General features: G+C 48.3%; 1 protein-coding gene across 1 annotated transcript in view; it reads right to left on the reverse strand.

Moving 5' to 3' along the window:
* LOC139263520 (cardiomyopathy-associated protein 5-like) overlaps positions 1–22,673 on the reverse strand; it is a 120,181-nt gene that overhangs the window by 15,974 nt on the left and 81,534 nt on the right. The window contains exons 9-11 of the mRNA XM_070879734.1: positions 20,680–20,827; positions 15,523–15,656; positions 7,143–7,257 (exon numbers count right to left, since the gene is read on the reverse strand). Of these exons, the coding sequence (XP_070735835.1) occupies positions 7,143–7,257; positions 15,523–15,656; positions 20,680–20,827 (397 nt within the window). The remainder of the gene's footprint in view (positions 1–7,142; positions 7,258–15,522; positions 15,657–20,679; positions 20,828–22,673) is intronic.

The raw sequence follows: 22,673 nt of genomic DNA on the forward strand, positions 1-22,673 counted from the left end.
CAGAACTGGCACCCAATGCCACAAATAGTTCAATGACCTTACCAGGCTCGTCAGGGTGAGTACCCTTCACATTTATGTGTGCCTGCTATCCTTCCAACATGAATGTTAGACATTATGTGAAGTCTTTCATATATTTACCCATTCTCAAAGTCTTGCAGCTTGTGGTGTGGGTTTCACAATGCATCAGAAAGCTAAAAGCTGATTTCTCCAGCCATTGCCTCTTAATTAAGGATGCACATACTCTCTTGTTCCCTAATCATTGAGAACCTTCCTCGCAATACACTCCCGCTACTGATATGGGTTTTCTAAAGATCACCTGCAGCTCCTATGCTACCTCCTTGTCATCTCCTACCAATCGCTCACAAAGCTCATGCAACATCCACACAGATTGAAGTGAAGACATTTGCACATCCACACAGTATCAGCTATTGAACTATGGTGGGCATACGTGGCACAACAGGAGGGTGACCCTTTCTGAACCCTTTATATTTTTCTCATTGCAGGCGAAGATCTCACACAACAGGTGTGAGCAATGCCGCACAGGCAGGGGCCCGTTCAGATCCTGGACTTGACAGATGTCGAGGAAGGGGTGTCTGCCCTCATTGGAGTGCCGGCTCGGACAGTTGCCGTGGGCGATGCTGAGCCCACTTTGGGTAATGAGGGTATGTCAATGGATTGCACGACTGATGTGACTTCATTGAGATGTATTATGAAGTGCCGGGGCCTTCACATGTAGATGTGCAATGCCAGCTTCCTCCTATCACCCTGCCCCCTCCCCTGCTGCTAACCACATGTCTATTGTTTTCTGTTTGCAGAAGAACAGCCACAATCGCGGCAGGTGTCCAGGGAGCCATCAACATCTGGCCATGGTGGAGATGATGAGGTGTGCGACGAGACTGCAATGCCTGAGCCACAGAGCCCACCAGTTGGCCCGTCGCAACTAAGCACATCTGGGGACGAGGCCAACTTCCCTGACTTTGAGTTGTTGGAGGCTCCTGGCCCCGGTCGCCTACAGCAACGCGCAGTGAGCAGGGCATCTTGGAGACCAGCTCTCTGGAGGGTGAGTCGACAAAGTCGGTCTGCTCAACAACAGGCAGACATGGAACTTTACTTGGAGGAAATGTCCAGGGAAAACAGAGACATGCACCGTGAGCTCATGGCTGCATTGGGTCAGATCCCAGAGAGCATCAACAAGCTTTCTGCGACTGTTGCAGAGGCAGCATCATGCATTGTCGGTGCAACTCAGGACTCCAGCAAGGCCATCATTGCCCACTCACAGAGGCTGGTGGCCTCCAGCAACGGCAGTGGCGTTCCAGAGTGTGTGGCTCGTGCCATTGATCGTGATTCTGCAAATCCCTTGAGTGGATAGACACACCAACGTTTGCGTCCTCGATTAGGCCAACATTCCCAGCATCGAAGCACTGACCACACTCGACCAGCTCCATTGGGCAGGCCACATTGTTAGCATGCCTGACACAAGACTCCCAAAGCAGGCACTCTACTCGGAGCTCCTACACGGCAAGCAAGCCCCAGGTGGGCAGGGGAAACGTTTCAAGGACACCCTCAAAGCCTCCTTGATAAAATGCAACATTCCCACTGACACCTGGGAGTCCCTGGCCATAGACCACCCTAAGTGGAGGAAGTGCATCCGGGAGGGCAATGAGCATCTCGAGTCTCGTCACGGAGAGCATGCAGAAAACGGGCGTGGGCAGCGGAAGGAGCATGTGGCAAACCAGTACCACCCTCCCTTTGGCCTCGTACGTTTCCCCTCCCTCACACACAAACCAAGTGAGTGTCACTGTTGTGGGATCCCTCGGGGAGGTAGCCACGGTAGCAGTGGGTGGGGTGTATACACTGTGATGTGGATAGTTGTGGGGTGGTGGGTAGGGCCACAAGACTGGGTGGGCTCCTTGAACACCAATGGGGATGAGGGTCAGGTCATCCCAGGGTTTGCCAGGGAAGCTGGAGGGTGTTGGCCCTGGTGGCCAGGGGCTGTAGGGCTCGTCTAGTGCAGGTTGCCATTGGTGGTGGCTAGGCTGCCCATTGACCACTGTCCCTGTCGTGGGTGTGCTCCCACTGCCTGTGTGTGTTCCTGCAAGAGGCATCACATTCATTCCAAAGGTCCAGGCTACATGGTCAGGTAGCCTGCTGGACCTGGGGGTCTCCCACAGGGAGATTCCATCGCCATCAGCATGGTCCCTGTAGGACCCAATGTCCTTTGGCAGTGTCCTACCGGTATACATGACAACTTGGCTCTGATCACACATGGTCGAGCCTGCATTATACATTCTAGCACTTGCATCACTTTTGGGTGTCCTGGTTTCAACAGACATGGTTACATTCGGCATTTCACAATCTCTATCATTATTGTTAAGCATAATGAACTTGTTCTTAACCTTACTGACACTTGCATTCATCTCATTAGTCACATTAGTTAAACCAGCATCACAATTCATGGTTACATTGCATACATTTTCATACTTGCACCCTTTAATTGCATCTTTAGCTTTAAAGTCCGTGTACTCAAATAGTTGGAACTTCCCCTTTAAATTTTTTTGGTTACCGGTCTCCTTTAAGGGAGCCTTCAAATCTGATTGGCCGCTCAATGTCATATGATGCTCCTCCATGTTGACTCGTGGCATGGAGAAGGTCATTTTAAACGCAGGTCTGCTGCTTATGGTGCTGCAGCCATTTTGTGGTGCTCTTTTCTTCCACATGCTTGTGGTGCTGCAGCCATTTTGGGGTCTTGTTGCAGGCAGGCTGTGGTGCTTCTTTCTTCCACATGCGTGGGTCTGCTGCTTGTGGTGCTGCAGCCATTTTGTGGTGCTCTTTTCTTCCACAGCACCATTTCGCCTGATGTGGACCCGGTTCATCCAATTCCTGCCCAGCAGCGTGGGACCGTCGTCGGCTACAATCCACAGGGGGAGTTTGTTTAACACACCGCCCTGGGAGACCTGACCCTCATCCCCATTGGTGGACAAGGAGCCCACCCAGTCTTGTGGCCCTGCCCATCACCCCACAGCTACCCATATCACAGTGTATACACACCACCCACTGCTGCCGTGGCTGCCTCCCCGAGGGATCCCACAACAGTGACACCCACTTGGTTTGTGTGTGAGGGAGGGGAAATGTACGAGGCCAGCCTCAAGCACAGGGATCACACCTGGCAACCACACAACCTTCACCACAACCTACAATAGCCCACCACTGATCACCTCCCCTGGTCATGACAACTAGGATATGAAAAATGCTCAGGGGGGAGTATTGTTGTGTAGGCATGCCTGTTCACTGTGTGATGTCTGTAACACTGCATGAAACATTGAATGTACCCTTGTACTGTACACACCTTACCCGTACACTAGAGGGTGCTGTTGCTGGAGACCCAAGAGTTGCCTGCACACGGCAGGTAACCCAGTATAAAAAGGAACACACAGCTTGTTGTCGTCACTCAGGAGCTGCTAATAAAGGGCTGCAGGTCTGCACAGTTTAAGTACCATACACTGCCTCGTGGAGTCAATACTAAAGGTGCCTACATACACTACAACTGGCGACGGGAATACGGGATCATGAACTACACGTTCAACATGTATAACCTCAGAACTTTCAGCAATTTACAGAGGGGGAAGATTGTGACGCTTTTGTGGAAAGATTGGAACACTTCTTTATAGCCAACAACCTGGACGGGGACACACCGGCTACACTACCGAACAAACGCAGGGCCATCCTGCTTAGCAGTTGTGGGCCCACCATCTATGGTCTCATCATGGACTTACTAGCCCCGGAGAAGACAACCACCAAGAGCTACGAGGAACTTGTAACAATCATACAGGAACAACTAAAACCAAAAGAAAGCTTCCTCACAGCCAGGCACCAGTTCTACACTTACCGGCGACCTGAGGGCCAAGAAATTGCCAAGTATGCTGCACACTTAAGAAGACTAGCTGCACCGTGTGAGTTTGGCGACCACCTTAATGAAGCACTAAGGGACATATTTGTCATCGGAATCGGCCACGAAGGCCTCCTACACAACAATCGACCTGTAAAGTTAACTCTTTCTCTCTCCACAGATGCAGAGTGTCTCCAGCATTTTCTGTTTTTATTTCAGATATTTTGCTCGAGTTTTGAGTTAATGAGTTTGGTTATTTCATTGAAACATATAATGGGCTGGATTTTCTGGTCCTTTGCGCTCCGGGAGCGACGAGAAAGGCGGCGTTCAGGTCTCCTGCGCCCGTTGTGATCCTCCGGTTCGGTTTTGCAGCGGAGTTCAGCAGCTCCGCCGGGAAGAGTTGCGTCGTGTGTGCAACGCCCCTGCACACTGTGCGACACCGGCAGTAGTTTGGACCGTTCCCTGATCCGTCCGCCCAGAAGCGTGCCCACAATGACCACCTGGGAAATCAGTGCAGTCCAGCAGAGCCAGCGGCGCAGAGGCAGGTAAAGTACTCCCAAGGTAAGTGCCAGTGTTTGTTCTTTCATTTTTTTTTTAGCAATTTGTGTTGTGGTGGTGTGGGCAAGATTTTGGGAATGTTTTTGTGGGTTTTTTAGGTTCTGCCCCCCCCCCCCCCCAGGCCTCTCTCAGAGCACACACGGCCTAGTTCACAAGGTTCCCATCCTTGCGCCACAAAAAGTGTACAATGCCTCCTTTAGCGCTGCGCCCCCTGGCGCAGGGCCCAGAGCCCAGATGCCGAAACTTCCTTCCCAAAGCGCAAACTATTCCTGGCTGGTAACTTCCCTGCTCTGCCTCCTTTATCGCTCCGAGAACAGAAAAGCCTAAAATCCAGCCCACAAGATTCTCAGTGGGATTAACAGGGTAGATACCGAGAGGTTGTTTTCCCTGGCTGGAGTGTCTAGAACTAGGGGGCATAGTCTCAAGATAAGGGGTTGGCCATTTAAGACTGAGATGAGGAGGAATTTCTTCACTCAAGGATTGTGAATCTTTGCAATTCTCTACCCTAAAGGGCTGTGGCTGCTGAATTGTTGAATACATTCAAGGCTGAGATAGATGTTTGAACTCTAGGAGAATCAAGGTACATGGGGATCGGGTGGGAAAGTAGAGTTCAGGTCGAAGATCAGCCATGATCTTATTGAATGGTGGAGCAGACTCGATGGGCTGTATGCCCTACTCCTGCTCCTATTTCTTATGTTCTATTGTTCTTACATTAAAGCCACTTTGGTGCAGTGGAGAGAGGCTGGACAGCGCCCCCCAGGGGTTACCTCCACTTCCTGTGAGGGGAGATAACCCCAATTTCGCTTCCGGGGCGGAACTTCTGCGATAGCCAATTGTGGCACCCTAATGTCATACCAAATGTAGTGAATCCACAGGCAATGTTTCAGCTTTTACAATAATCCATCTCTTTAAAAACAAGTTAGCAGATTTTTCAATGATAACAGAATGCAGCTTCACTGCATGGGGTGGTCAATCGAGGCAAAATATATTTTTTGACTGCAGCTTATATCAATGCAGGGGACAAGTCATATGATTAGTTAACAGATCTTAGTGGACACTGGATAGCTCTGATTGAATTACCAGTCACTAATCCAGTGGAAGGAGTCAGATGAGGTAATGGATTGGCTCAAGCACATTATGTTCGTTGTCTGAATGAATTATCTTAAATCCACTGAGAGATATTGATCATTCCTGAAATATATCTCCAAGACAAGAAACAGCTTCTTTGTTACGCATTCCTTTAGTGGAGAAATAAAGTACACTTTTGTGCTGTGTGCCTATTCACCATTAAGGAGAGTGTAAGCAGGGGTAGTTGTATTTTTATTGTTTACAATGTCAGTTATAGGATGCTAATGGATACTGAATGATAAAACATTTCTATTTATTTTATGTTTTCTAAACTAATTGCACAGATTATGGATGTACAACTTTCACAACTTAAAATCCCTCACAGCACAAAACATTTTCGGCTTCATTTCTCAGCTCAGATTTCTTATTTAATGTATGTGGTTCTGCCTGTCTCTCACAATGGAGACCAGCGGAACCGCCTTAAACCAGCAGAGACTCAGCTGCAGCGCAAGTTCCTGCTCCTTTGTCTCAGTCAGGATCCAGTATATCAATGGTCCGTCTGGCAAGGTTCGGGAACTGGCCTCAACATGGCCAGACGTGAGGTACACTGGTGAGGCCCAGGCCGTGGAAGCAGCCTGAATCCCCAATGACACAGTGATTTAAAAAAAAAAATTGAAGATCAGTCCCCTTGTCTGGGTAGGGTTTTGCAGGGCGTTTGGTGAGGAAGAGAGGGATGTAGAGGGGATTGGGTAACCCCAAGGGCAGTTGGGAGCAAGCGTTTCCATCTGCTTTCGGCAGGTGGGTGGCAGATATGTGTCCAAAGTGGTGCTTGTGCCCATCTGTCCCATGCTATTGAAGTGACCCAGCAACCTCTAGTGAGGTCAACGCTCGAGGGCACTGTGGGCATTCATGTGTAAACACTGGGGTTACCTTCCGTGGAAATTTGGCCTCTTTTTATCTTCTCCTTATTTTTTTAATTCATCTCTATGCCCCATGTAACAGCATGGCTGACAGGACAGGTGGATGGACTGCTCCTGAACATCTATCTGAAAAGAGGCTGAAATTAGCTCCTGGGAAGTACTACAGAGCAGCCAGAGAGGCGGGATGCTCTCTGAATTTTCCTCTTTCCATTTAGGAAATAAACTGGCTTTATTATAGAATCATACAGTACAGACGGAGGCCATTTGGCCCATTGTAAGAACTACTCAATTAGTCCCACTGCCCTGCTCGCTCCCCCACAGCCCGGTAAATTTTTCCCCTACAAGTATTTATTCAAGTCCTTTTAGTATTGAATCTGCTTCCGCCACACTTTCAGGTGGTGTATTCCAAATTGTAACAACTCGTTTACGGAGGCATTCCAGTGCTTGCTGCCTAGACAGCTGAAGGCAAGGCAAGGCGAAGGAAATTGGGGAGACACAACCGGCCAGAATTAAAGTTATCCTTGTGTCTCTCCTTGGCTGAAGTAGGAACTTGACGCATGCAAAAATTATGCCCATAAATCCGCCTCTCATCATGCCCTGACACAGCATGCTGGAGCTTTAAAGCATTTTCCCATCACAGCCCACTTTCAGGCATAATAATTATACAATAAAGGCTTCAGCAAACCACCAGTTTTAACGTATCTACTCACTCAGTCAGTAGGCTCTCATTTTCCACAGCTAACTCATCAAAGTGTATTACAGTCCCGTCTTCAGACAACTGCAAACTCGCAGGGACTGTTTCTTTGTTCAGATGAAAGTGAGTGCCTATTTAGTGACAAGTGATTTTTTAAAAAAGTCTTTAGTAACAATTCTTTTCAAACTTTTAATGCATAAATAATACCCAACAGTAATCAAGTAAGACTCTAGAATGTCCACTCTAGAATGTCCATCCATCTCCACCACTACTTTCAAAGCCTAGAGCCATAGACAACAACTCTTAACCTTAGTGGCACAGGAACCTCCTTTAAAGTATTTGATAATTTCAAGTCTATGCTTAAGTGCATTATCTTCAATCATGTACCCAATCAGTATCTGCCTTTTCTCTGACAGTTCATGGTCAATGTGGAAAAATGTCCAGTAATTTCCTGACCACAAACAGCAGCATGGCGGTATACCACTCCAGGGAGCAGCGCGTGCTGGTGCAGGAGGGCGACAGCTGTGAAGAGGGTGACTGGTTTGGACGCCACCATAACCCAGGTCGGTGATTGGAGCGTGGGCAGGTACAGCAGGAGCGGGGAGAGATCGTGGAGCGACGTGATCGGGGCCTAGGAGAGGCCAGGGCTCAGGGGCAGCACGGGCCTGCCTACACTGCGATATGTGTGCACATTAGGTCTGTGCAGCAGAGCCAGTCTCCAGCCATCTTGGTTAATCCTTGCCACTGGAGCAAGACCTAGCTCTGTCAAGCCCATGTGGTGGCTGGTGTGCAACGACCAGCACATGTTAAAAAAAATCCACGCACAGGCATCTTCCACCCTTCAACATGTAGTTCAGGACCTGGGATATTAGGACCTTCATTGAAACACATTTTGGCGTGGAAGCAAGTCACCCTCGATACGAGGGACCATCTATGATGATGACTCACCAATAACCTGCTCACTGATGCTCAGTTTGGGTTCCACCAGGACCACTCGGCTCCAGATCTCATTACAGCCTTGGTCAAAATGAACAAAAGAATTGAATTCCAGAAGTGAGATACTGCTCTTGACATCAAGGCAGCATTTGACTGAGTGTGTCATCAAGGAGTCCTAGTAAAATTGAAGTCAATGGGAATCAGGGAAAAGCTCTCCACTGGCTGGAGTCATACCTGGCACAAAGGAAAATGGCTATGGTTGTTGAAGACCAAACATCTCAGCCCCAGGATATCACTGCAGGAGTTCCTCAGAGTCGTGTCCTAGGCTCAGCCATTTTCAGCTGCTTCATCAATGACCTTCCCTCCGTCATAAGGTCAGAAGTGGGGATATTCACTGATGATTACACAGTGTTCAATTCCCTTTGCAACACCTCAGATAATGAAGCAGTCCATGCCTGCATGTAGCAAGACCTGGATGACATTCAGGCTTGGGCTGATAAGTGGCAAGTAACATTCGCGCCACACAAGTGCCAGGCAATGACTCTAACCACCACCCCATAATATTCAATGGCATTACCATTGCCATATCTCCCACCATCAACATCCTGGAGGTCACCATTGACCAGAAACTTAACTGGACCAGCCACATAAATACTATGGCTGCAAAAGCAGGTCAGAGGCTGGGTATTCTGTGGCAAGTGTCTCACCTTCTGACTCCCTGAAGCCTTTCCACCATCTACAAGGCATAAGACAAGAATGTGACTGAATACTTTCCACTTGCCTAGATGAGTTCAGCTTGAATAACACTGAAAAAGCTCAACACCGTCCAGGAAAAAGCAGCCCACTTGATTGGCATTCCATCTCCCACCTTAAACATTCACTCCCTCCACCACCGGCACACCGTGGCTGCAGCATGTACCATCTACCATATGCATTGCAGCAACTCATCAAGGCTTCTTTGATAGCACCTCCCAAAATGCGACATCTACCACCTATAGGACAAGAACCACAGGTATGTGGGAACACCATCACCTCGAAGTTCCGCTCCAAGTCACACACCATCCTGATTTGGAAATATATTGTGGTTCCTTCATCATCACTGGGTCAAAATCCTGGAATTCCCTCCCTAACAGCACTGTGAGAGTACCTTCATCACAAGGACTGCAGCGGTTCAAGAAGGTGGCTCACCACCACCTTTGCAATGGCAATTAGGGATGAGCAATAAATGCTGGCCATGCCAGCGATGCCCACATCCCAGGAACGAATAAAAAACAAATGATAGCTCCGATACTTAACGTTCTTTCAAGCACTACTCCCACTATTACCATCCATCCTGCAAAGTCTCTCTATAGCAACATTAATTCACTCTACATCATAGCTGCCCTGGTCCTCTGTTTCACTTAATCCATTGTCTCATTCCATTTCTTTAACAACTCTTCTTCCTTCCAGAGAGCAAGAACAAAGCTAATCTCCTGTTCTGCTGATCCTATTTCCCCTTGTAACCTCACTCCTGCCTGGATGCCTGTTCATTAAATTTTTACCAGGCCCTGTAATATTACCCTGCTGACTCTCAACAATCTGTGCTCAGTAAGGGATTCAACTTGGTCACTTTATCCACTCACGTCAATGAGTTCCCAACTCTCCTTCTGGAACTTTCATTTCTGTGGGTTTTTTTTATTGGCATGTGGCTCCTCCTCATGATTCTTACTCTTTCTCGTCTTGTCAACTTCACCCCTCCTCTGGCCTCAACTTAGATGAGAACTGTCACTGAGATATGGGCCATCGAAACGTTTAACATTTTCTGACAGTTTTCATTTTAATTTGTTTGCAATTCGGTTTCCTTCAATATAATCTTTTCAAATTTGTTTCAATTTGGTAACATTTATTACCGGTATTGTAACTCAAACAGGTTATTCATTTTGATTTTGTCACTACTTAATCTAATTTAAATATTTTAAAGTTTTTGTAATATAAAAATATGTCTCGTCATTCAGGTCAGCAAACTTACAGCATCAACCGGCAAGATATTGAAGATCACAGAAATATTCAGCAACCTACATTACAACAACAACAACAACTTGTATTTTATATCGCACCTTTAACGTAGTGAAATGTCCCAAGGCGCTTCACAATGAGACAAAAACTTTGACACTGAGGCGCATAAGTTGAAGTTAGCACAAGTGACCAAAAGCTTGGTCAAAGAGGTATGTTTTAAGGAGCGTCTTGAAGGAAGAAAGAGAGGTAGAGAGGTGGAGAGGTTTAGGCAGAGAGTTCCAGAGCTTGGGGTCTAGGCAATAGAAGGCATGGCCACCAATGGTTGAGCAATTATCATATCACCATCATAGTTCCTCAGTCGCTCAAGAGTCGAGGATGATTTACTTCCACACTAAAAATGAGTTCTCAGGTGACTGAAGTGTCCAATGTGGGACCTACAATCTCTGTCACAAGTGGGGCAAACTGTGGTTGGAGGAGCGGGAGGTTGGGATGCCTGGGTTACCGAGTGCTCCTTCCACTGTCGACGCTTGGCTTCAGCTTGCTCTCGGCGAAGAGACTTGAGGTGTTCAGCGCCTTCCCGGATGCTTTTCCTCCACTTTGGGCGGTCTTGGGCCAGGGATTCCCAGGTATCAGTGGGGATGTTATATTTTTTCAGAGTCTTTGAGCGTGTCCTTGAAACGTTTCCTCTGCCCACCTGGGGCACGTTTGCCATGTCGGAGCTCCGAGTAGAGCACTTGTTTTGGGAGTCTCGTGTCAGGTATGCAGATGATGTGGCCCATCCACTGGAGCTGATTGAGTGTGGTCAGTGCTTCGATTCTGGGGATGTTGGCCTGAGCGAGGACACTGACGTTGGTGCGCCTATCCTGCCAATGGATTTCCAGGATCTTGCAGAGGCAACATTGGTGGTCTTCTCCAGTGTTTTGAGGTGCCTGCTGTACATAGTCCATGTCTCTGAGCCATAAAGGAGGGCGGGTATCACCATTGCTCTGTAGACTCTGTAGCTTGGTGCCGGGTTTGAGGTCTTGGTCTTCAAACACTCTCTTCCTCAGGCGTCTGGAGGCTGCACTGGCACACTAAAGGAGGTGTTGCACCTCGTCGTCGATGTTGGCCCTTGTTGACAGTAGGCCCCCGAGGTATGGAAAATGTTCCACGTTGTCCAAGGCCTTGTCGTGGATTTTGATAACTGGGGCGGGGCAGTGCTGTGTGGCGGGGGCAGGTTGGTAGATGACCTTTGTCTTACGGATGTTTAGTGTAAGGCCCATGCTCTCGTACACTCGGTGAAGGTGTTGACGATGGCTTGGAGTGCGACCTCTGAGTGTGCGCAGACGCAGGCGTCATCTGTGTACTGTAATTCGATGACGGAGGATGAGACAACCTTGGATCTGGCCTGAAGGTGGCAGAAATTGAACAGATTCCCGCTTGTCCTGTAATTTAGCTCCACTCCAGCGGGGAGCTTGCTGAGGGTGAGATGGAGCAATGCAGCAAGGAAGATCGAGAAGAGCGTTGGTGCGATGCACACCCCAGTCCGAACATGGAATGTTGGTCAGGATCACGGCTTGCATGTAATCGTGGAGCAGGCGGAGGATGGTGACAAACGTTTGAGGGCAGCCGAATCTGAGGAGGACGCTCCATAATCCCTCACGGTTGACGGTGTCGAAGGCTTTTGTGAGTTCAAAGAAGGCCATGTACAAGGGTTGGTGCTGTTCCCTGCATTTCTCTTGTATCTGCTGCGCAGTGATGATCATATCCATTGTGCCCCTTAGTGGGCGGAATCCGCATTGCAACGCTGGGAGGAGTTCTTCAGCTACAGGAAGAAGACGATTGAGGAGGATTTTTGCGATGAGCAATTATAATCAGAAATGCTCAAGAGGGCAGAATTAAAGGAGCGCAGACATCTCAGGAGGTTGTGGGGCTGGAAGCCAATGTAGGTCAGCGAGCACAGGGGTGAAGGATGAGCGGGACTTGGTACGAATTAGGACATGGGCAGCCGAGTTTTGGATCATTTCTAGTTTATGTAGGGTTGAATGTGGGAGGCCAGCTTGGAGTGCATTGGAATAGTCAAGTCTAGAGATAACAAAGTCATGAATGAGGGCTTCAGCAGCGGATAAGCTGAAGCAAGGGTGGAGATGGGCGATTTTACGGAGGTGGAAATAGCCGGTCTTAGTTATGCTGCGGATATGTGGTCAAAAGCTCATTTCAGGGTCAACTAGGACACCAAGGTTGCGAACAGTCTGGTTCAGCCTCACACAGAAGTTGGGGGAGAGAGATGGAGTCAGTGGCTAGGGAACAGAGTTTGTGGTGGGGACTGAAAACAATGGCTTTGGTCTTCTCAATATTCAATTGGAGAAAATTTCTGCTCATCCAGAACTGGAAGTCGGACAAGCAGTCTGACAATTTAGAAACCGTGGAGTGGTCGAGAGAAGTGGTTGTGAGGTAGAGCTGAGTTTCATCGGCGTACATGTGGAAACTGACGCTGTGTTTCGGATGATGTCGCCAAGAGGCAACACGTAGATGAGAAATAGGAAGGGCCAAGGATAGATCCTTGGGGGTCACCAGAGGTAATGCTGCGAGGGCAGGAAGAGAAGCCACTGCAGGTGAATCTCTGGCTACGATGAGATAGATAAGAATGGAACCAGGCAAGTGTAGTCCCACCCAGCTGGACGCTGGTGGAGAAGCGTTGGAGAATGAGAGAGTCATCAAGCATGTCAAAGGCTGCAGACAAGTCAAGAAGGATGAGGAAGGCTAGTTTGCCTTTGTCACAGTCACACAAGCTGTCATTTATGATTTTGATGAGAGCCATTTCGATTCTGTGGCAGGCACAGAAACCAGATTGAAGGGATTCAAACATAGAGTTCCGGGAAAGATGGGCATGGATTTGGGAGGCGACAACATGTTCAAGGACTTTGGAAAAGAAAGGGAGGTTAGAGATAGGGCGGTAGTTTGCAACGATAGAGGGATCGAGGGTTGTTTTTTTGAGGAGAGGAGTGATGATGGCAGATTTGAGGGAGAGGGGGACAGGACCTGAGGAGAGAGAACCATTAACAATGTCAGCTAACATGGGAATAGGGTTGAGGGAGCAGGAAGTGGGCCTCATGGATAGAATGAGCTCAGAAAGGTCACAAGGGGAGTTCGGAGAGAAACTGGAGAAAGATGTGAGGTCAGGGCTAGGGCAGGGGACTTCCTTTGAGGACATTTGGCCCGGTGGACTAAGGGAAGGAAGGGAAGAGGTAGAGGAGGCCGAACGGATGGTCTCAATCTTAGAGACAAAGAAGTCCATGAGATCCTCACACAATTATCAGTGGTGAGGATGGAGATTGGAAGAGGGGTTTAAAAAGACGGTTAGCCGTGGAGAATAGAAGCCGGATGTAATATCTTTACATTCCAGAATGATTCTGGAATAGTGAGCGATTTTGGCAGACGAGAGCAGGACCCAATAGTGCTTTATGTGGTGGTAAACCAGTTGCCCGCCATATCCGTTCAAGTCTAGAAACATAGAAAATAGGTGCAGGAGTAGGCCATTCGGCCCTTCGAGCCTGCACCGCCATTCAATAAGATCATGGCTGATCATTCCTTCAGTACCCCTTTCCTGCTTTCTCTCAATACCCCTTGATCCTTTTAGCCGTAAGGGACATATCTAACTCCCTCTTGAATATAGCCAACGAACTGACATCAACAACTCTCTGCGGTAGGGAATTCCACAGGTTAACAACTCTCTGAGTGAAGAAGTTTCTCCTCATCTCAGTCCTAAATTGCTTACACTTTATCCTTAGATTATGTTCCCTGGTTCTGGACTTCCCCAACATCGGGAACATTCTTCCTGCATCTAACCTGTCCAGTCCTGTCAGAATCTTATATGTTTCTATGAGATCCCCTCTCATTTTCTAAACTCCAGTGTATAAAGGTCCAGTTGATCCAGTCTCTCCTCATATGTCAGTCCAGCCATCTCGGGAATCAGTCGGGTGAACCTTCGCTGCATTCCCTCAATAGCAAGAACGTCCTTCCTCAGATTAGGAGATCAAAACTGAACACAATATTCCAGGTGAGGCCTCACCAAGGCCCTGTACAACTGCAGTAAGACCTCCCTGCTCCTATACGCAAATCCCCTAGCTATGAAGGCCAACATACCATTTGCCTTCTTCACCGCCTGCTGTACCTGCATGCCAACTTTCAATGACTGATGTACCATGATACCCAGGTCTCGTTGCACCTCCCTTTTTCCTAATTTGCCGCCATTCAGATAATATTCTGCCCGTGTTTTTGCCACCAAAGTGGATAACCTCACATTTATCCACATCATACTGTATCTGCCACTCGTTTGCCCACTCACCTAACCTGTCCAAGTCACCCTGCAGCCTTTTAGAGTCCTTCTCACAGCTCACACTGCCACCCAGCTTAGTGTCATCTGCAAACTTGGAGATATTACACTCAATTCTCTCATCCAAATCATTAATGTATATTGTAAATAGCTGGGGTCCCAGCACTGAGCCCTGCGGCACCCCACTAGTCACTTCCTGCCATTCCGAAAAGGACCCATTTAATCCGACTCTCTGCTTCATGTCTGCCAACCAGTTCTGTATCCATGTCAGTACATTACCTCCAATACCATGTGCTTTAATTTTGTACACCAATCTCTTGTGTGGGACCTTGTCAAAAGCCTTTTGAAAGTCCAAATACACCACATTCACTGGTTCTCCCTTGTCCATTCTACCAGTTACATCCTCAAAAAATTCTAGAAGATACATCCCTTGGACTAAAGGGAGCGAAGATCAGGGTTGTACCAGGGGGAATGGCTAGAATGAGAGAGGGACTAGGGCATCAAAGGGGGTGGTGAAGGTGTGATTGAGCAGATCAGTAGTTGCAGAGATGTTATGGTGAATGGAGAGCCAAAGGCTGGACAGTTGGGCGTTGATAAGTGCAGTTGTAAGAGAGTCGGGACAGAGTTTTTTCCAGGAGCAGACACAGAAGGAGTTAGGATTGCCGGACGGGTGGGGGCGGGGTGGAGGGGGTTGCGGGTGGAGAGTGCTACGAGGAAGTGGTCAAAGATGGCCTTATCTGTGATTGACACGATGGGAGTAGCGAGGCCACGAGAGATGGCAAGGTCGAGGGGCTGGCCGTGAATAGGGATTGGGGCGTTTACATGGAGGGAGAGATTAAGGGGGGATAGGAGGCTAGTGAACTCAGGAGAGGGAGCATGATGAATTGGGATGGAGGTTGAAATCACTGAGGATGAGAAGTCGTTCGGTGCAGAGGCAGAGGGAGGAAAGTAGTGAAGAAATATCGATAATAAAAATGTTATGGTACTTGGGTGGGCAGTAAAGAATAAGAATTTCAGAGAACATTAGTCTAAAATGACAAAGAATTGCTTCAATTATGATGTGTAGATGTACAAAAAACTGATATCAAATCCAGTAATTACAAATTTCAATTTCAAATTGTTTAGCAATATGCTGAAATACACCTCCTACTTTTAGTGGAGATCAGAGCTGGCTTGCTTGTATCACTCGAGCCAAGATTGTTGACAGCTTTAACAAAGAAAAGAAAGTTCTCAAGTGGCTGCAGCCTGACGGTCTGCTCACACCCTCGGATTCCTGCCACAGACCTAAAAGGAAAAAAATATACTAATTAATAAAAGAAAACCCATAATGGTAAATTCTTTATGTTACAGGATTGTTTTGATGTCGCTCTTGCCATCAAAGTGCAGTATAAAAGAGGCACACGTGTGATCGCTTGACCACGGAAGGTGTGTAATATGTCCTTACTATACAGTACAAATGCACACAAGGCCCATACTTGAGAGACGGTCACTCTGTGACCAGTCCTTTATTAGCCAGCACTGAAGTGAAGAAGGTGGGTGGAGCTTCCCCTTTTATACCTGAAAGTCCAGGTTAGGAGTGTCTCCCAAAAGTTCACCACCAAGTGGTCAGTGTTCTCACGGTGTATATCTTAAGTCAGTTTATACATGGGTTACAATGACAGTGGAATACATGACATCACCCCCCCACCAAAGTCTTACTGGGATCACAGGTTAAGTCTATCTGGTGGTTTACGCTCCCTTGTAGAGCACCTGAGTTGGGGCTCCGGTTTGTTGAGCGCTGCCTGAGTGTCTGGTGTTTACGGTGCCTCAGGCCTATCTGGACTGCCCACAGTGACTGGGCTCTCCTCCACTTGGTTCCGGTGTTCGGTCACCTGTGGTGGAGTGAACTCTACATCGTGTTCTTCCTCTGCTTCTTCTATGGGGTTGCTGAACCTCCTTTTTGTTTGATCCACGTGTTTGAGGCAGATTTGTCCATTGGTAAGTTTAACTACCAGAATCCTATTCCCCTCTTTAGCAATCACAGTGCCTGCGAGCCATTTGGGCCCTGCAGCGTAGTTGAGGACAAAGACAGGGTCATTGACATCAATACATCGCGCCCTCGCATTCCTGTCATGGTAGTCACATTGTGACCGGCGCCTGCTCTCAACAATTTCTTTCATGGTGGATTGTATAAGGGATAACCTGGTTTTGAGCATCCTTTTCATTAGCAGCTCTGCGGGTGGAACCCCTGTGAGCGAGTGTGGTCGGGATCTATTGGCCAACAGGAGGTGTGATAAGCAGCTTTGTAGGGAACCCCCTTGGATTCTGAGCATCCCCTATTTGATTATCTGCACTGCTCATTCCACCTGGCCATTTGAGGCCGGCTTGAACGGTGCCATTCTGACATGGTTGATACCATTTCCTGCCATGAAGTCCTGGAATTCAATGTTTGTAAAGCACGGGCCATTGTCGCTGACCAAGACGTCCGGTAGACCATGGGTGGCGAACATTGCCCGTAGACTTTCTACCGTGGCAGAGGATGTGCTTGAATTGTGAATGTCACATTCGATTCATTTGGAGTAGACGTCTACTACAACCAAAAACATTTTTCCCATGAAAGGACCTGCATAGTCCACATGGATGCGTGACCATGGCTTGGCGGGCCAGGACCAGGGGCTAAGGGGGGCTTCCCTGGGCGCATTGCCCAGCTGGGCACACGTGTTGCACCTGCAAACACAAAGTTCCAGGGTCTGCATCTATCCTTGGCCACCAAACATGTGACCTGGCAACTGCCTTCATCATGACAATGTCCGGGTGCTCATTGTGGAGTTCTCGGATGAACACCTCTCTGCCCATCTGGGGCATGACAACTCGGTTTTCTCATGGTAGGCAATCGGCCTGAATCGAGAGTTCATCCTTGTGCCTGTGAAATGGTTTAAATTCCTTAGGGAATGCCCCGTACGTGGCTGCCCAGTCCCCATTCAGGACACATTTCTTGACTAAAGACAGTAGTGGGTCTTTATTTGTCCAGACTTTGATCTGACGGGCTGTCACGGGTGAGCGTTCGCTTTCGAAAGCTTCAACAGCCATGACCATCTCAGCAGCATGCTCGGTTGCCCCCTCGGTGGTGGCTAGTGGGAGCCTGCTGAGTGCATCGGTAGAGTTTTCAGTGCCCGGTCTGTGCTGAATTATATAGTCATAGGCGGCTAACGTGAGTGCCCACCTCTGTATGCGGGCCGACACATTTGCATTTATGGCCTTGTTTTCGGCCAAAAGGGACTTTAGGAGTTTGTGATCTGTCTCCAGCTCAAATTTCCTGCCAAGCAAATACTGGTGCATTGTTTTACTGCATATACACATGCTAGAGCTTTCTTTTCTACCATCCCGTAACCCCTTTCTGCCTGGGACAGACTTCTGGAGGCATAAGCTACCGGCTGTAACTCACCATTGGCATTCACATGCTTCAACACACACCCGACCCCATAGGACGTCGCATCGCACGTTAAAACTAGTTTCTTACACGGGTCATATAACATTAACAGTTTGTTGGAGCGTAACAAATTGCGTGCTCTATCAAAAGCCGTTTCCTGGCTGTCCCCCCAGAACCATTTGCGACCTTTGCGTAGGAGCACGTGTAGCGGCTCTAACAACGTGCTCAATTTGAGAAGAAAGTTACCAAAATAGTTCAGGAGCCCCAGGAACGAACGCAACTCCGTCGTGTTACGGGGTCTAGGTGCTCTCTGGATCGCTTCCGTTTTGGACGCAGTAGATCTGATCCCGTCTGCTGCTACCCTCATCCCCAGGAATTCTACCTCTGGAGCTAGGAAGACGCACTTCGCCTTTTTCAGTCGCAGCCCTACCCAGTCCAGTCGGCGTACCACCTCCTCCAGGTTGTGGAGGTGTTCTTCAGTATCGCAACCCGTGATGAGGATGTCGTCTTGAAAAACCACCGTCCTTGGAATCGACTTGAGGAGGCTTTCCATGTTTCGTTGAAAGATCGCGGTGGCCGAGCGAATCCCGAACGGACATCTGTTGTACTCAAACAACCCCTTCTGTGTCATGATGGTGGTCAGCTTCTTCGACTCACTCGCCAGCTCCTGGGTCATGTAAGCTGAGGTCAGGTCCAATTTGAAAAAAGTTTGCCAGCGGATAGCGTCGCAAAGAGGACCTCTGCTCTCGGTAGCGGGTACTGGTCTTGGAGTGACACCCGATTGATGGTGGCCTTGTAATCACCACATATCCTGACTGACCCATCTGCCTTGAGCACCGGCACAATCGGGCTCGCCCAGTCACTGAATTCAACTGGCGAGATGATGCCTTCCCTCAGCAGGCGGTCCAATTCGCATTCTATCTTTTCCCGCATCACATACGGCACCGCTCTGGCCTTGTGGCGTACTGGCCTGGCGTCCGGGTTTATGTGAATCACTACCTTGGTCCCCATGAAAGTGCCAATGCCGGGTTGAAATAGTGAGTTAAATTTGTCCTGTGAGAATGATATTCACTCCACAGAAGAAATTGCATTGACATCGCCTCATTTCCAATTCATGACAGCAAGCCAACTCCTCCCCAGCAGTGCGGGACCGTCCCCCGGGACAATCCAGAGTGGCAACCTGTTCTCCGAATCTTTGTGGGTCACGACTACCGTGGCGTTGCCTAGCACCGGAATGATCTCCTTTGTATATGTCAGTAGCTGTGCGTCAATCGGCAATAATTTTGGCCTCCTGGCCTTGGACACCCACAACTTGTCGAACTGTTTGATACTCATCAGGGACTGGCTGGCCCCCGTGTCTAGCTCCATTGATACTGGGATGCCACTGAGGAGCACTTTCATCATTATCAGTGGCGTCCTGGTATATGAACTGTATATGTGCTCCACATGAACTCGCTGAACTTCAGCTTCCAGCGATTTCCTCCAGTGTCCATTTGGCCTCGTAGGGCTTACATCGGGCCCATCCTCCTCGGACATCAACCTGGCTGCAGGTTTCCTGCACATACGCGCTAAGTGACCGCTGACATTGCAGTTTCTGCAGGTATATTGCTGATACCTGCAAACTCTGGCTGGGTGTTTGCCTCCACACCTCCAACATGAGCTGTTGTTAGAAACAAAAGGTCCATTATCAGTCAATCATCTCTGACTGTCTCTGTAACTGTCCTTAAGCGCACCATTGACAGGTGTTGATGTCACCATTACTGGCCGCATTGTCCCTTGCGATGGCATGAATCACCATTCAGCTAGCCATTGTCTCTGTTGAATTCCCCCTTTGGGTTCGACTACATGCTCGGGCATGTCCGATTGCCCCTGTCTGCCTGGAGAACTGTGTCCCGCGTTAACAATGTTGACTCCCTGTCCATTTGCTGCATTTAAACCAAGATTTTAGTCAAACATCATTCTGGTCCCTTCCTCCCCTGAGATAAGTGTCTGGGCCATCAAAGCCGCCGTTTTCAGGGTCAAGTCTTTGGTCTCAATCAGTTTCCTGAAAACCCCAGCGTGCCCGATGCCCTCAATAAAAAAATCTCGCAGCATCTACGCTCTGCATGCATCTGGGAACTTACATAGGCTCGCCAGTCGCCGGAGGTCTGCCATGAAGTCTGGAACACTTTGCCCTTCTCGCCGCCGGTGTGTGTAAAACTGGTGTCTCGCCATGTGCATGCTGCTCGCCGGTTTAATGTGCTCCCCGATCAACTTACTGAGCTCTTCAAACGTCTTGTCCGCTGGCTTCTCTGGCGCGAGAAGGTCCTTCATCGGGGAGTACATCCTGGATCCACAAACAGTCAGGAGATGAGCCCTGCGTTTATCGGCCGAATCCTGTCCCAGCCATTCCTTAGTGACGAAACTTTGCTGTAGTCTCTCAATAAAATCGTCCCAAGCATCACCAACACAGTACCTCTCGTGTACTGCTAGTGGCAATGCTCGCGTGGTTTAAATCCCAGTTTCTCGTCGCCAATAATATGTCCTTACTATACAGTACAAATGCACACGAGGCCCATACTTGAGAAAAAGTTACTCTGTGACCAGTCCTTTATTAGCCAGCACTGAAGTGATGAAGGTGGGTGGAGCTTCCCCTTTAATACCTGAACGTCCAGGTTAGGAGTGTCTCCCACAAGTTCACCACCTAGTGGTCAGTGTTCTCACGGTGTACAACTTAGATCAGTTTATACATGGGTTACAATGACAGTGGAATACATGACAGTGTGGGCCTTCGAATCTTAAACTCTGTTGCAACTGAGTGTTTCCCCTGCCCATTCTTCATAAAATCAAAGGATCTGCTTTATATAAAAATGAGTCTAAAATAAAAACTGACATCTTCACAACATGAGTCTGACTGACCTGAAAGTCGACTTTTTAACATCATTTTGTCTGTGGAACTCAAGAATAAAGAATTCAACAGCATCAAGATCTGCAGAAGTCCAGCGGATGGTGGCACTGTCCCAGCACACAGTGCATTCCTCAGCATTAATGACAGGTGCTGACGGAACTATGGGAAACACAAATGGAAATTGGATCAGAAAGTGTCTGCCACTAACAGTAACATGATGAACAGCAATTTATTAATTCCTAAAAGAAAATCCTCGCTCCTTCAAGAGATACAGGCCAGCATGGGACTTCCACCGTCACTGGCCTGAACAAACCTCCGAGCATTGAGGACGGTGTTGGCCTGTTTCAGCTGGTCAATGCACCGCACAATGTGACTCCAAATCATACAGATCCAGGAGCCAGGTTTGACTTCCGATCTATGCTGAGTCAGGCAGGTACTCCAATTGGCGTTGATGGGGTAGATTTTAACTCTCACTGCCAGGGGAGGAACTCGACATTGCCTTCCTGTCCTCTATTGCCTTTCCATGGATTTCAATGGGTGGCGGTGGCAGTGAAAGTTAGGGGAAAATAAACCAGGGCTCAGGCACCTGACCATTCTCTGGTGACTCTTGCTGCAATGCATGTATGCAGCATGTAAGCGGAGGTCAGGATTGGACTCAATTGTGATGTTCCTCACAGTCAACCTGCCGACCGACATTCACACATGAAGAACGGCCACTTGGATGAAATGCCTATGAGTGGCCAGCACAAATGGGTCATACCCCAGCGCAAATCAATACCTCACAAGAGAAAGGCCAAAGGTTGGAGGGCTAGAAAAGAAAAAGCAGGCAACGGCAGACCTTTCTGTGATCAATGCTGTTTGAAGCTTTTTAAAAAACGGCTCACGTGTAACAGGGACAATGACGTTTGCCTGAATTTCTAATGAGTGCACCGGGCTGGTTAAGGTTGAGGGATAAAAGTTCATGGTTCAAGGAGGACCGTCACAGCTGGAACGAGGTTAGAAATTCTACTGTTGAAACACGCCATGCGAGAGTATTCTTCCTTGTGATGAATGGATTACATAGGACAGACGGCACAGAAACAGGCCATTCGGCCCAACCAGTCCCTGCCAGGCACACATCTCCTCTTTCAGAGAGTAACACCAATGAGAGGCATAAAGGGATCCCCAGCCTGATTCATCACTCTCATTTGAAAGTGTGTGGGTGTGTTGGAGAAGGTGAATAATAAATGAAAAACAAATGAAATGAAAAATGGCATTGTTCAATGGTTCTGAACATTACAGAGCATGTATGTAACAGTCTCCAATCCTTTAAGAATGAATGTTAAACATCTAACCGTAACCTGGTGAAATGGTATATTTTTAAACAATAGATTTAAAATGGAGGATCTCTCCTTGTGCTGCCGCCACCCCCCCCCCCCACCTGCTTTTACATGCTGCCCCTTGGCAACATCATCCATGCACATGGGGTCAGCCTCCACATGTACGCTGATAACGCCCACCTCCCCTCAACACAGTCAATGCTTCTTTTTGGGAGAATTTGTTTTTTAATCCATCTGTCAGCTGCAGTAAATTGCAAGGAGCTAGGAGCTGAAGGTGGCAGTAACATCCACTCTGTCTTTCAGTCTTGGCTTTTGGGTGACTGAGTTACTGCAGATGGCTCAATATTACCAAGGGCGAGTTCATTGATTGGGAGATGGATGTGCTACTTAATCTTGATTCAGCAAGACTCAAAAAAAATTTATTTACTTATATATGGGCTTCTCAACAGTTGTGTCACATGGATCTAACTCACTGCTCCAAAAGGTTGCCCTAGAATATCAATATGCAGTACCGTAGGGTTATTGTATGTGAGACTGCACACACAAACCCCCCCAACAGGGATTGAATTATCAAACTCAGTTGTACCACAAGAGGAAAGTGTTAAGTAGAGACCAGCAAAGATTATTAGGAGAGTAACTTTAAGCCAATCTCGCACAATTAATTAGTTTCAAAGTTGCCTGCCAGG

This window comes from Pristiophorus japonicus, chromosome 1, assembly GCF_044704955.1.
Source record: "Pristiophorus japonicus isolate sPriJap1 chromosome 1, sPriJap1.hap1, whole genome shotgun sequence".
In the NCBI taxonomy this organism is placed as follows: domain Eukaryota; kingdom Metazoa; phylum Chordata; class Chondrichthyes; family Pristiophoridae; genus Pristiophorus; species Pristiophorus japonicus.